At 40.7% G+C, this 13,399-nt stretch overlaps 1 protein-coding gene across 6 annotated transcripts in view; it reads left to right on the forward strand.

The window, feature by feature from the left end:
• The window catches only part of DDX4 (DEAD-box helicase 4), a 95,461-nt gene that overhangs the window by 39,921 nt on the left and 42,141 nt on the right, over positions 1-13,399 (forward strand). For 5 of the 6 annotated variants that reach the window (XM_033179586.1, XM_033179592.1, XM_033179588.1 and 2 more), the window contains 3 exons: positions 9,475-9,576; positions 10,505-10,585; positions 11,357-11,404. In XM_033179586.1, coding sequence (XP_033035477.1) covers positions 9,475-9,576; positions 10,505-10,585; positions 11,357-11,404 — 231 coding nt within the window. The remainder of the gene's footprint in view (positions 1-9,474; positions 9,577-10,504; positions 10,586-11,356; positions 11,405-13,399) is intronic. The other variant, XM_033179590.1, reaches the window with a different exon arrangement.

Raw genomic sequence — 13,399 nt, forward strand, 5'->3', positions numbered from 1 at the left:
CGTTTATTGATTTGCGAATGTTGAACCAGCCTTGCATCCCAGGGATGAAGCCCACTTGATCATGGTGGATAAGCTTTTTGACGTGCTGCTGAATCCAGTTTGCCAGTATTTTATTGAGGATTTTTGCTTCGATGTTCATCAGGGATATTGGTCTAAAATTCTCTTTTTTTGTTGTGTCTCTGCCAGGCTTTGGTATCAGGATGATGTTGGCCTCATAAAATGAGTTAGGGAGGATTCCCTCTTTTTCAATTGATTGGAATAGTTTCAGAAGGACTGGTACCAGCTCCTCCTTGTACCTCTGGTAGAATTCAGCTGTGAATCCATCTGGTCCTGGACTTGTTTTGGTTGGTAAGCTATTAATTATTGCCTCAATTTCAGAGCCTGCTATTGGTCTATTCAGGGATTCAACTTCTTCCTGGTTTAGTCTTGGGAGAGTGTAAGTGTCCAGGAAATTATCCATTTCTTCTAGATTTTCTAGTTGATTTGCTTAGAGGTGTTTATAGTATTCTCTGATGGTAGTTTGTATTTCTGTGGGGTCAGTGGTGATATCCTCTTTATCATTTTTTATTGCGTCTATTTGATTCTTCTCTCGTCTTTATTAGTCTTGCTAGTGGTCTGTCAATTTTGTTGATTTTTTCAAAAAACCAACTCCTGGATTCATTGATTTTTTTGGAGGGTTTTTTGTGTCTCTATCTCCTTCAGTTCTGCTCTGATCTTAGTTATTTCTTGCCTTCTGCTAGCTTTTGAATGTGTTTGCTCTTGCTTCTCCAGTTCTTTTAATTGTGATGTTAGAATGTCAATTTTAGATCTTTCCAGCTTTCTCTTGTGGGCATTTAGTGCTATAAATTTCCCTCTACACACTGCTTTAAATGTGTCCCAGAGATTCTGGTATGTTGTATCTTTGTTCTCATTGGTTTCAAAGAACATCTTTATTTCTGCCTTCATTTCGTTATGTACCCAGTAGTCATTCAGGAGCAGGTTGTTCAGTTTCCATGTAGCTGAGTGGTTTTGATTGAGTTTCTTAGTCCTGAGTTCTAGTTTGATTGCACTGCGGTCTGAGAGACAGTTTGTTATAATTTCTGTTCTTTTACATTTGCTAACGAGTGCTTTACTTCCTATTATGTGGTCAATTTTGGAATAAGTGCGATGTGGTGCTAAGAAGAATGTATATTCTGTTGATTTGGGGTGGAGAGTTCTATAGATGTCTATTAGGTCCGCTTGGTGCAGAGATGAGTTCAATTCCTGGATATCCTTGTTAACTTTCTGTCTCGTTGATCTGTCTAATGTTGACAGTGGAGTGTTGAAGTCTCCCATTATTATTGTATGGGAGTCTAAGTCTCTTTGTAAGTCTCTAAGGACTTGCTTTATGAATCTGGTGCTCCTGTATTGGGTGCATAGATATTTAGGAGAGTTAGCTCTTCCTGTTGAATTGATCCCTTTACCATTATGTAATGGCCTTCTTTGTCTTTTTGATCTTTGATGGTTTAAAGTCTATTTTATCAGAGACTAGGATTGCAACCCCTGCTTTTTTTTGTTCTCCATTTGCTTGGTAGATCTTCCTCCATCCCTTTATTTTGAGCCTATGTATGTCTCTGCATGTGAGATGGGTCTCCTGAATACAGCAGACTGATGGATCTTGACTCTTTATCCAGTTTGCCAGTCTGTGTCTTTTAATTGGAGCATTTAGTCCACTTACATTTAAGGTTAATATTGTTATGTGTGAACTTGATCCTGCCATTATGATATTAACTGGTTATTTTGCTCGTTAGTTGATGCAGTTTCTTCCTAGCCTCGATGGTCTTTACATTTTGGCATGTTTTTGCAATGGCTGGTACTGATTGTTCCTTTCCATGTTTAGGGCTTCCTTCAGGGTCTCTTGTAAGGCAGGCCTGGTGGTGACAAAATCTCTAAGCATTTGCTTATCTGTAAAGGATTTTATTTCTCCTTCACTGATGAAACTTAGTTTGGCTGGATATGAAATTCTGGGTTGAAAATTCTTTTCTTTAAGAATGTTGAATATTGGCCCCCACTCTCTTCTGGCTTGTAGAGTTTCTGCCGAGAGATCTGCTATTAGTCTGATGGGCTTCCCTTTGTGGGTAACCCGACCTTTCTCTCTGGCTGCCCTTAAGATTTTTTCCTTCATTTCAACTTTGGTGAATCTGACCATTATGTGTCTTGGGGTTGCTCTTCTCGAGGAGTATCTTTGTGGCATTCTCTGTATTTCCTGAATTTGAATGTTGGCCTGCCCTATTAGGTTGGGGAAGTTCTCCTGTATGATATCCTGAAGAGTGTTTTCCAACTTGGTTCCATTTTCCCCCTCACTTTCAGGCACCCCAATCAGACGTAGATTTGGTCTTTTTACATAATCCCATACTTCTTGCAGGCTTTGTTCATTTCTTTTTCTTCTTTTTTCTTTTGGTTTCTCTTCTCACTTCATTTCATTCATTTGATCCTCAATCGCTGATACTCTTTCTTCCAGTTGATCGAGTCGGTTACTGAAGCTTGTGGATTTGTCACGTATTTCTCGTGTCATGGTTTTCATCTCTGTCATTTCATTTATGACCTTCTCTGCATTAATTATTCTAGCTATCAATTCTTCCACTCTTTTTTCAAGATTTTTAGTTTCTTTGCACTGGGTACATAATTCCTCCTTTAGCTCTGAGAAGTTTGATGGACTGAAGCCTTCTTCTCTCATTTCGTCAAAGTCATTCTCTGACCAGCTTTGATCCATTGCTGGTGATGAGCTGCGCTCCTTTGCGGGGGAGATGCGCTCTTATTTCTTGAATTTCCAGCTTTTCTGCCCTGCTTCTTCCCCGTCTTCGTGGTTTTATCTGCCTCTGGTCTTTGGTGATGGTTACTTACTGATGGGGTTTTGGTATAGGTGTTCTTCCTGTTTGATAGTTTTCCTTCTAATAGTCAGGCCCCTACAGCTGTAGGTCTGTTGGAGATTGTTTGAGGTCCACTCCAGACCCTGTTTGCGTGGGTATCAGCAGCAGAGGTTGCAGAAGATAGAATATTGCTGAACAGTGAGTGTACCTGTCTCATTCTTACTTTGGAAGCTTCCTCTCAGGGGTATACTCCACCCTGTGAGGAGTGTCAGACTGCCCGTAGTGTCAGAGTGCCCCTAGTGGGGGATGTCTCCCAGTTAGGCTACTCAGGGGTCAGGGACCCACTTGAGCAGGTAGTCTGTCCCTTCTCAGATCTCAACCTCCGTGTTGGGAGATCCACTGCTCTCGTCAAAGCTGTCAGACAGAGTCGTTCGCGTCTGCAGAGGCCTCTGCTGCTTCCCCTTTTGTTGTTTAGCTGCGCCCTGTCCCCAGAGGTGGAGTCTACAGAGACAGGCAGGTTTCCTTGAGCTGCTGTGAGCTCCACCCAGTTCGAGCTTCCCAGCGGCTTTGTTTACCTACTTAAGCCTCCGCAATGGCGGGTGCCCCTCCCCCAGCCTCGCTGCTGCCGTTTCGGTTAGATCGCAGAGTGCTGTGCTAGCAATGAGGGAGGCTCTGTGGACGTGGGACCCTCCTGGCCAGGTGTGGGTATAATCTCCTGGTGTGCCCGTTTGCTTAAAGTGCAGTATTAGGGTGGGAATTACCCGATTTTCCAGGTGTTGTGTGTCTCAGTTCCCCTGGCTAGGAAAAGGGATTCCCTTCCCCCTTGCGCTTCCCAGGTGAGGTGATGCCTCGCCCTGCTTTAGCTCTCGCTGGTCAGGCTGCAGCAGCTGACCAGCACCGGTTGTCCGGCACTCCCCAGTGAGATGACCCCAGTACCTCAGTTGAAAATGCAGAAATCACCGGTCTTCTGTGTCGCTCGCGCTGGGAGTTGTAGACTGGAGCTGTTCCTATTCGGCCATCTTCGGTGACATTCTTTTCCTTTGCCCATTAGGTAGTTAGTTGGCTGAATTGGGCCCTCCCTAGTGAAGGTAGGACTTGTGGATTTCAGAATGAGAGAAGACTGTCTCCTTAATTACTTCTTATGGTAATTATGGAGAGGGATCGTGGTGGGGAGAAAGTTAAGCTAAGAAAAAACAAGACTCATCTTTTACCATATTTTTTTTAACAAGCAATTTTTGGCACTTAATGTTCCTAAAACATAGCTCATATTTGAAGTTTTTTTCTTCAGACCAGTGAATATCTTTTGTACTATTAACATTTAGTTTAAATCAATTTGATTCATATTTAAATGAGGCAGTTGAAACCATTTGCAGCTCTATGTGCTTGGTCCTGTACAAGTGTAGGATAATTAGATTATAGATTAGTGTAGGATAATTAGCAGGGACACAGCTATTTTTCAGGGTATCCCTGATTCCCATTCTTTGTAGATGTATACATTTGAGGATAGGAAGACTGCGTATAGTGGTCGCTCAGAAAATACATGTGTGTATATATGTTTGTATTAAAATATGTAGACAGGTACACATACCGTAAATGTATAGCTCAATTATATTTCACAAACTGAACTCACTTGAGTTCAGTGTGTTCACCAGCCTTCAGGTCATGAAATACAAATTACTAGCACCTCAAAAACCCCTTTTCATGTTCATTTTTTACTCACTAATTACTCATTACCCCTAAAACCTCTATTAAGCCTTCTAACAGCAAACAATAATTTTGTCTATTTTTATACTTGATATAAATGGAATCATATCGTATGTAGTGTTTTATGTTTACCTTCTTAGTGTGTTTGTTGCAGTTGTAGATCATTGTTACTGTTTAGTATTCTTTTGTTTTACTGTTGTTCTATTAATGATAGTTATTTGGATTACCTCCAGTTTGGGGCCATTATGAAAGTGCTTCTGTAAACATTCTAGTATTCTTTTGGGTGTCATTAGTACATACTCAGAAGAAGAATTGCTAGGTCATAGGCTATATATATTTTTGGCTTTAATAATGTTGTCAAATGTTTTCAGCGTTTAAACTAACATACACTTTCACATTCTAACCAATGCCTGGTATTTTATTTTTCTCTCATTTTAACCTTTCTGCTGGTTGTGTGGTGGTGTACTCATTATGTATTTCTATATTTTTGGACTAATGGAATATGGAGCACTTATGTTTATTGGCCATTTTGACATCTGGACATCTTTTGTCATTTGCCCGTTTTTCTGTTGAGTATCTTTACTTTTACCTTTTTATTTGTAAATGATTTAAAACTTAAAAGTTGCAAGAATAGTTCATACAGATAGGCCAGGCGTATTGGCTCATGCCTGTAATGCCAGTACTTTGGAAAGCTGAGGCGGGCAGATCACTTGAGGTCTAGTTTGAGACCAGCCTGGGTAATATGGTGAACCCCGTCTCGACTAAAAATACAAAAATTAGCCGGGCACACTCCTGTAGTCCCAGCTACTTGGGAGGCTGAGGCAGAAGAATCGCTTGAACCCGGGAGGCGGAGGTTGCAGTGAGCTGAGATTGCGCCACTGCACTCCAGCCTGGGTGACAGAGAGAGACTCCGTCTAAAAAAAATAAGTAATTGGCATTAATCTGGAGTTTATTTTTGTATGTAATGTAGGAATCAATATACATTTTTTTTCCATATACATGTTCAGTTGACCTAGTATCACTTATTGAAAAGACTGTCCCTTCCACTCTGCACTACAGGGCTGTCTTTGTCCTAAATTAGGTGGCTTATATATCTGTATCTGTTTCTCTAGGTTTTATTCCATTGGTCAGTTTTTCTATTTTTGTACCATTGCCCCATAATCTAATTACTGTGATTTCATAATAGGTCCTGATACTGGCATTGTAAGTCTTTCAAGTGCTTGTTTTTCAAGGGCTGTGGTTTGGATGTTTGTCCTTCTCATGTTGAAATTTGATTCCCAGAGTGGGAGGTAGGGTCTAATGGGAGGCGTTTGGGTCATGGGGCGCAGATCCCTCATGAATATACCTGTTTTCCTTGCGGGGGTGTTGAATGTGTTCCCTATTAGTTCCCTTGAGAGCTCGTTGTTAAAAAAGGCCTGGTACCCTCTACTTCCTCTGCATCATATGATCTCTGAACACACCAGCTCCCTTTCACCTTCAGCCATGGGTGGAAGCAGCCTGGGGCTCTTACCGGATACCCAATCTTGAACATTTTCGGATATCAAATTGTGAGCCAAATAAACTTTTTTTTTTCCCGTTAATTATCTACTCTCAGGTATCCCTTTAGAGCAACACAAAACAAATGAAAACCTCAAGATTGCCTGTTATTTTTAGTCCTTTGCATTCCTGTGTGATTTTTAGAATCAGCTTAATCAATTTCCAGAAGAAAAAACTATCTTAATTTGGGTTGCTATAACAAAATACTATAAACTGGGTAGCTTGTAAACAACAGAAATTTATTTCTCACGTTTCTGGAGAGTCGGAAGTCCGAGATCAAGGCACCAGCAGATTCATTGTCTGGTGAGGACCCATTTCCTGGTTCATAGATGATGTCTTCTCTCTGTTTTCTCACATGGTGGATAAAGCCAGGCAGCTCTCTTGTGCTTCGTTTATAAAAACACTAATTCCATTCATGAGGGCTCTACCATTGTGTGGTTACATCATATTTGTTTATTCTTCAGCTGATGAATGAGTTGTTTCTACTTTTGGGCTATCATGGCTAATGCTGCTGTATTCATTTGTGTACAAGTTTTTGTGTGAACCTATGTTTTCATTTTTCTGGAGTATATACTTAGGAGTGGAATTGCTGTGTCATATGCTAAACTCTTAATGTTGAACTTTTTGAGGAACTGCGAAATTATTTTCTATAGTAGCTGTACCATTTTATATTCCCACCCTCAGTGTTATAAGGGTTCTGATTTCTCCACATCCACCAATACTAGTTGTTACTGGTGTTTTTTTAAATATAGCCATTCTACTGAGTGTGAAGTGGTATCTCATTATGGATTTTTTGTTTTTTTTGAGACAGGGTCTCACTCTCACCCAGGCTGGAGGGCTCTGTCACGATCTTGGCTCACTGCAGCCTCAACCTCCTGGGCTCAAATAATCCTTCCACCTCAACCCCCTGTGTAGCTGGGACTACAGGCATGTACTACCACACTCAGCTAATTTTTGTATTTTTTGTAGAGATGGGGTTCCACTATATTGCCCAGGCTGATCTTGAACTCCTGAGTTCAAGCAATCTGCCTGCCTCAGCCTCCCAAAGTGCTGGGATTACAGGCGTGTGTGCCACAGTGCCCAGCCCTTATTGTTGTTTTGATTGCATTTTTTGATGACTGTGATGTTGAGCAGCTTTTCATGTGCTTATTGACCATTTGTATATCTTTGGAGAAATGTCTGTTCAGATCCTTCATTCATTTCAACAATTGGGTTGTCTTTTTATGTTTTAAGATTTATATATTCTCAATATGAGTATCATCAGCTACATGATTTGCAAATGTTTATTTTTTTAAATTTGTCTAATTTTTTTTTTTTTTTTTTTTGAGACAGAGTCTCGCTCTGTTACCCAGACTTTGGGGTGCAGTGGCACGGTCATGGTTCACGACAGCCTCAACCTCCTGGTCTCAAGCAGTCCTCCCACCTCAGCCTCCTGAGTAGCTGGGACTATAGGCATGTGCCACTATGCCCAGCTAGTTTTTTTATTTTTTGTAGGGATGGGGTCTCACTATGTTGTCTAGGCTTGTCTCAAACTCCTGGGCTCAAGCAGTTCTCCCATCTTGGCCTTCCAAAGTGCTAGGATTACAGGCATGAGCCACTGCATCTGGCTTGCAAATGTTTAATAACCTCCTGTGGGCTGTCTTTTCCTTTTTGAGACGGAGTCTCACTGTGTCGCCCAGGCTGGAGTGCAGTGGCGCAATCTTGGCTCACTGCAAACTCCGCCTCCTGGGTTCACCCCATTCTCCTACCTCAGCCTCCCCAGCAGCTGGGACTACAGGCACCCGCCACCATGCCCAGCTGATTTTTTGTATTTTTAATAGAGACGGATGGTCTCGATCCCCTGAGCTCGTGATTCATCCGCCTCGGCCTCCCAAAGTGCTGGGATTACAGTCATAAGCCACCACGCCCGGCCTCCTTTTCTTGATGGTACCCTTTGAAACACTAAAATTTTAAAGTTTTATCCAACCCAGTTTATCTTTTTTTGTTCTTTAGGTATTATAACTAGAAAACTGTTGCCTAATCCAGAGTCAGGCAGTTTTTTTCCTTTGTTTCCTTCTAAGAATTTTATAGTTTTGTACTTACACTTAAGTCTTTGATGCATTTTGAGTTCATTTTTATAGATGGTGTGGGGTGGGGGTCCAAATTCTTTTGCATATGGTTACCCAGTTGTCCTAGCACCATTTGTTGATTTTTTTTTTTTTTTTTTTTTTTTGAGGCGGAGTCTCGCTCTGTCGCCCAGGCTGGAGTGCAGTGGCCGGATCTCAGCTCACTGCAAGCTCCGCCTCCCAGGTTTACGCCATTCTCCTGCCTCAGCCTCCCCAGTAGCTGGGACTACAGGCGCCCGCCATCTCGCCCGGCTAGTTTTTGTATTTTTAGTAGAGACGGGGTTTCACCGTGTTAGCCAGGATGGTCTCGATCTCCTGACCTCATGATCCGCCCGTCTCGGCCTCCCAAAGTGCTGGGATTACAGGCTTGAGCCACCGCGCCCGGCCTGTTGATGTTTTATATTAATGTATCTAGATGTGGATCTTTTTGTGTTTACCCTCCTTGGAGTTGAGTTTCTTGGATTTATAGATTAATAGTTTTCATGTAACTTGGGGTATTTTCAGCTTTTTTTTTTTTGTGGTAAGATCTCTATAACATCACATTTTCCATATTAACTATTCTTCCGGGCGCGGTGGCTCAAGCCTGTAATCCCAGCACTTTGGGAGGCCGAGATGGGCAGATCACGAGGTCAGGAGATCGAGACCATCCTGGCTAACACGGTGAAACCCCGTCTCTACTAAAAAAAAAAAATACAAAAAACTAGCCGGGCGAGGTGGCGGGCGCCTGTAGTCCCAGCTATTCGGGAGGCTGAGGCAGGAGAATGGCGTAAACCCGGGAGGCAGAGCTTGCAGTGAGCTGAGATCCGGCCACTGCACTCCAGCCTGCCTGGGCGACAGAGTGAGACTCCGTCTCAAAAAAAAAAAATTGTTTGTACCTGGAAATCAGACTTTATATGTGTCTGCATGTCTATGCTTTGAGTAAGATGTTTACTATATTCTATATGGAGCAGATAGAAGTCTAGGATTTATTTAATTCTTTTGTGTATTGTGGAAATCCAGTTAATGGTGCAGTTTTGGTGACTTTTAATGTTTTAATTCAAGTGCCCCTTTTTCCTTTAGGTGATTTTTAGACTGGATTCTCAAAGCAAGCAATGAGGTTTTTAAAAATTGTAGCCATATCTATTTATATTAGTAAAGTTGAACATTTATAGGTCAAAATGTCATTTCTTTTTGATAACAATGCCTTAAAATACTTGTTTAAAGTTACTGAATTATTCAAGGCTTAAATTAAATTTGACCATGTCCCCAAGATTTCTTTGTTGTTGTTTTGTGTTGTTCTTGTGTGTGTTTTAATATTATAGGCTATCGAGATGGAAATAATTCAGAAGCTTCAGGGACATCCAGAAGAGGTGGAAGAGGTAGTTTCCGAGGTTGCCGTGGAGGATTTGGTCTAGGAAGTCCAAGTTAGTAGTGGATTTGCAAATGACGTGCTTCATCTGTTAAAAAGAAAATGATTTTAAAAAATATGTATCAAAGAAGGTTGTTATGAGGATTATATGAGAATAGCTTAGCTCAGTGACTAATACACGTTAATCACCCACATTATATATAACATTATTTTTTAGACAGATTTAATTGCATATTGGTTAGGTTGAAATACATGAATTTAAAAAATAAGTTTGAGTGACTCAATTCTTTAATATTACATACTATTCATTGTTTTAGAGCTTTGATAATATGGCTGACCTTATAAACAGGTGACTTTCTATGTGGCTCTACCTCCCCCCATACCTTCTTTCACCAATGTGGCTTTCTACCTTAAATTTTTCCAGCCGTCATTTTTTAGAGATAAGGTACTGACTTCAGAGGTCACTGCTGGAACGTATGTGCCTCTAAACAGAGGAGGACAGATTACAAACATAAATTTGTAATAATGATTTAATAGATGTGTAGCAGATTAGCAGATTAGAGAATTGTCACCGACAGAAGTTTAGGGATTTTGAAAGGTTGCTGTGCAGGACTGGTAAGGTTTGATTTGGCAACAGTGGGAGCAAGGGGTGCTACTTTGAAGAGTAAGTAGTGAAATGATGCATTGTGAAGTTTCTCAGGCAGTTTCTAGAGATTTAACTTGCTTGTATCATATTTTGGCATAATACTGGCCCTAATTTATGAAATATTTTAAATACATTTTGAGGAAGTAGTTTGTCATTGAAGGACATTATTTGTAGAGAATTCCTGTGCGCAGTACTTAGTTTAACCAGAATAGTATTTTTCTATTTTACCCTGCATCTTTGAACTTCTGATAGCATAACTTGATTTTTTTCTGTTTACTGAACAATTAAAAAACTTCTTCAAAGTAATATAATCTAATTTTACTTTCTGCAAATCAAGATAATGACTTAGACCCAGACGAATGTATGCAGCGCACTGGTGGCCTTTTTGGTTCTAGAAGACCAGCATTAAGCGGCACAGGTGAGAAATAAAACTTATTACTGAATATTAATTATTGATCCATGTTTTTAGCACTAGGATTAGTAAACCTAATATATATGTTAAAGTATATTAGTTTGGCTTATGATTTTCTCTGCTTTTAGATCTGTAGGTAAAAATATGTGGACAGTTTTGTCTCCCTTATAAAATTTGTGCAATGTGGATTATTTATTCTGTGTTATCTACCAGTTAATTTGAGATGTGAATTATTAACTAGAGGAATAAAGGATTCTGAATTAGGGGAAAATGATTTGTGTGATTTGAGGTGAAAATGAAAACACAATTGATGAAAAATGTTCAAATGAGGTTAAGGTTAACATTTAAACCTAGAGGCCAGGCCTGGTGGCTCATGCCTGTAATCCTAGCAGTTTGGGAGGCCGAGGCAGGTGGATCACTTGAGGCCAGGAGTTCGAGACCAGCCTGGCCAACATGGCAGAACCCCATCTCTACTAAAAATACAAACATTAGGTGGGCATGGTGGTATGTGCCTGTAGTTCCAGCTACTCAGGTGCCTGAGGCACGAGAATTGGTTGAACCCGGGAGACGGAGGTTGCAGCGAGCCAAGATCGTGCCACTGCACTCCTCAAAAAAAAAAAAAAAAAAAAAAAGTTAAATCTAGAATTAAGAGATGGATGGGTTAAAGGACCGGAATTCCTAAGTAATAACTTTGTTGAATAGAAATAACCACATGGTTTATGTGCTTGAGTAGCAACTGTGTGTTATCTAAATATTTTGCAAAACAATGCCTTGCAGGTAATGGTGATACTTCTCAAAGCAGAAGTGGCAGTGGAAGTGAACGAGGTAAGTTCTTATTTTGTTTACCTGAAAGAAGTTAAAATCATTGTATTCCAAATTTAATTTTTTTCTGTACTTCACTGGTTGGAAACAAATTTAATTTTTGAAGTTAAAGGTAACTTACTACTTTTGTACACTGTGAGGAGCATAAATTTACACAGCCTGTTTTAGATAGTTCTTTAATACTCTCCAGGTTATTGCCTCTCTGATCCAGCAATTCCATTATAGGAATTATATACTATAGATGTATTTGCAAATACATGTACAAGGGTGTTCACTGAAATGTCATTTATAATAAGTAAAAACTGAAAATCACCTGAAATTCATAAATGAAACACTGTTTAAGTCCGGGTACGGTAGCTCATGACTGTAATTCTAGCACTTTGGGAGGCCTTAGGTGGGTAGATCAAAAGGTCAAGATATCGAGACCATCCTGGCCAACATGGTGAAACCCCCATCTCTACTAAAAATACAAAACTTAGCTGGGTATGGTGGCGCACGCCTGTAGTCCCAGCTACTCAGGAGGCTAAGGCAGGAGAATTACTTGAACCTGGGAGGTGGAGGTTGCAGTAAGCTGAGATGACACCACTGCACTCCAGCCTGGTGACAGAACAAGACTCCATCTCAAAATAAAAAACAACTGTTTAATAAAATAATAATCACGAAATGGGATGCTGTGTGGAAGTTAAAGACTAAGATATAATAGGTACAAATCCTTATTAAAACTGTCATGCGCGTCCGTGTGAAGAGACCACCAAACAGGCTTTGTGTGAGCAACATGGCTGTTTATTTCACCTGGGTGCAGGCGGGCTGAGTCCGAAAAGAGAGTCAACGAAGTGAGATAAGGGTCGGCTGTTTTATAGGATTTGGGTAGGTAAAGGAAAATTACAGTTAAGGGAGGGTTCTCTGGCGGGCAGGAGTGGGGGGTCACAGGGTGCTCAGTGGGGGAGCTTTTTGAGCCAGGATGAGCCAGGAAAAGGAATTTCACAAGATGATAATATCGCTTAAGGCAAGGACCAGCCATTTTCACTTCTTTTGTGTTGGAATGTCATCAGTTAAGGCGAGGCAGGGCATTTGCACTTCTTTTGTGATTCTTCAGTTACTTAAGGCCATCTGGGCGTGTACGTGCAAGTCACAGGGGATGCGATGGCTTGGCTTGGGCTCAGAGGCCTGACAAAAACCATATGCTTTTTCTTATGGAATACTTATGTGATTTGATCTGAAGGATAAAGTTAGCTCAATATATAATTTTGTACTCTTAAAGTTTTTTCTTTTACCTTTTTTTTTTCTTTTTTGAGACAGAATCTCGCTCTGTCACCCAGGCTGGAGTGCAGTGCCGCGATCTCAGCTCACTACAACCTCCGCCTTCCGGGTTCAAGCCATTCTCCTGCCTCAGCCTCCCTAGTAGCTGGATTACAGACATCTGCCACCACACCTGGCTAATTTTTGTATTTTTAGTAGAGATGGGCTTTCACCTTTGCCAGGCTGGTCTCAAACTCCTGACCTCAGGTGATCTGCCCACCTCGGCCTCCCAAAGTGCCAGGATTACAGGCATGAACCACTGCACCCGACCTTAAAGTTTTTTCAAAGTATAAATACTTCACTGTCATATAAAAGTTTAAATGCTCTCCAGACTAGTAAATTGGTGAAGCTTGCTTGATGTATTTGAAGATTCTCAGTAATCATTAGTCCAAGAGTATTCAGAGTGACATTCCCCCAACCCATGCTGATTCTTGGATTCTTCAATATAGGAAAAGTTTATGAAAGACTAGCTAACCCAAATCTTCTACAAATATTCGCAGCCTATATGAAGGAGGATTTCAAGACCTGTGGACATACAAGATAAGGAAATTAGAGTTCACGTAGAAAAAGTGTTATATCTAATTAGCTTTTGAACTTAATGCAATCATAGTACCTAAAAGTGGCACAACAGATTACTCGTTATCTAAAAATCAGAAAGGTAGTATATAGAAAGGAGTTAACAGGCCTGATTGTTCATCA

The sequence above is a fragment of the Trachypithecus francoisi genome, unplaced genomic scaffold, assembly GCF_009764315.1.
Source record: "Trachypithecus francoisi isolate TF-2019V2 unplaced genomic scaffold, Tfra_2.0 Lachesis_group2, whole genome shotgun sequence".
NCBI lineage: Eukaryota > Metazoa > Chordata > Mammalia > Primates > Cercopithecidae > Trachypithecus > Trachypithecus francoisi.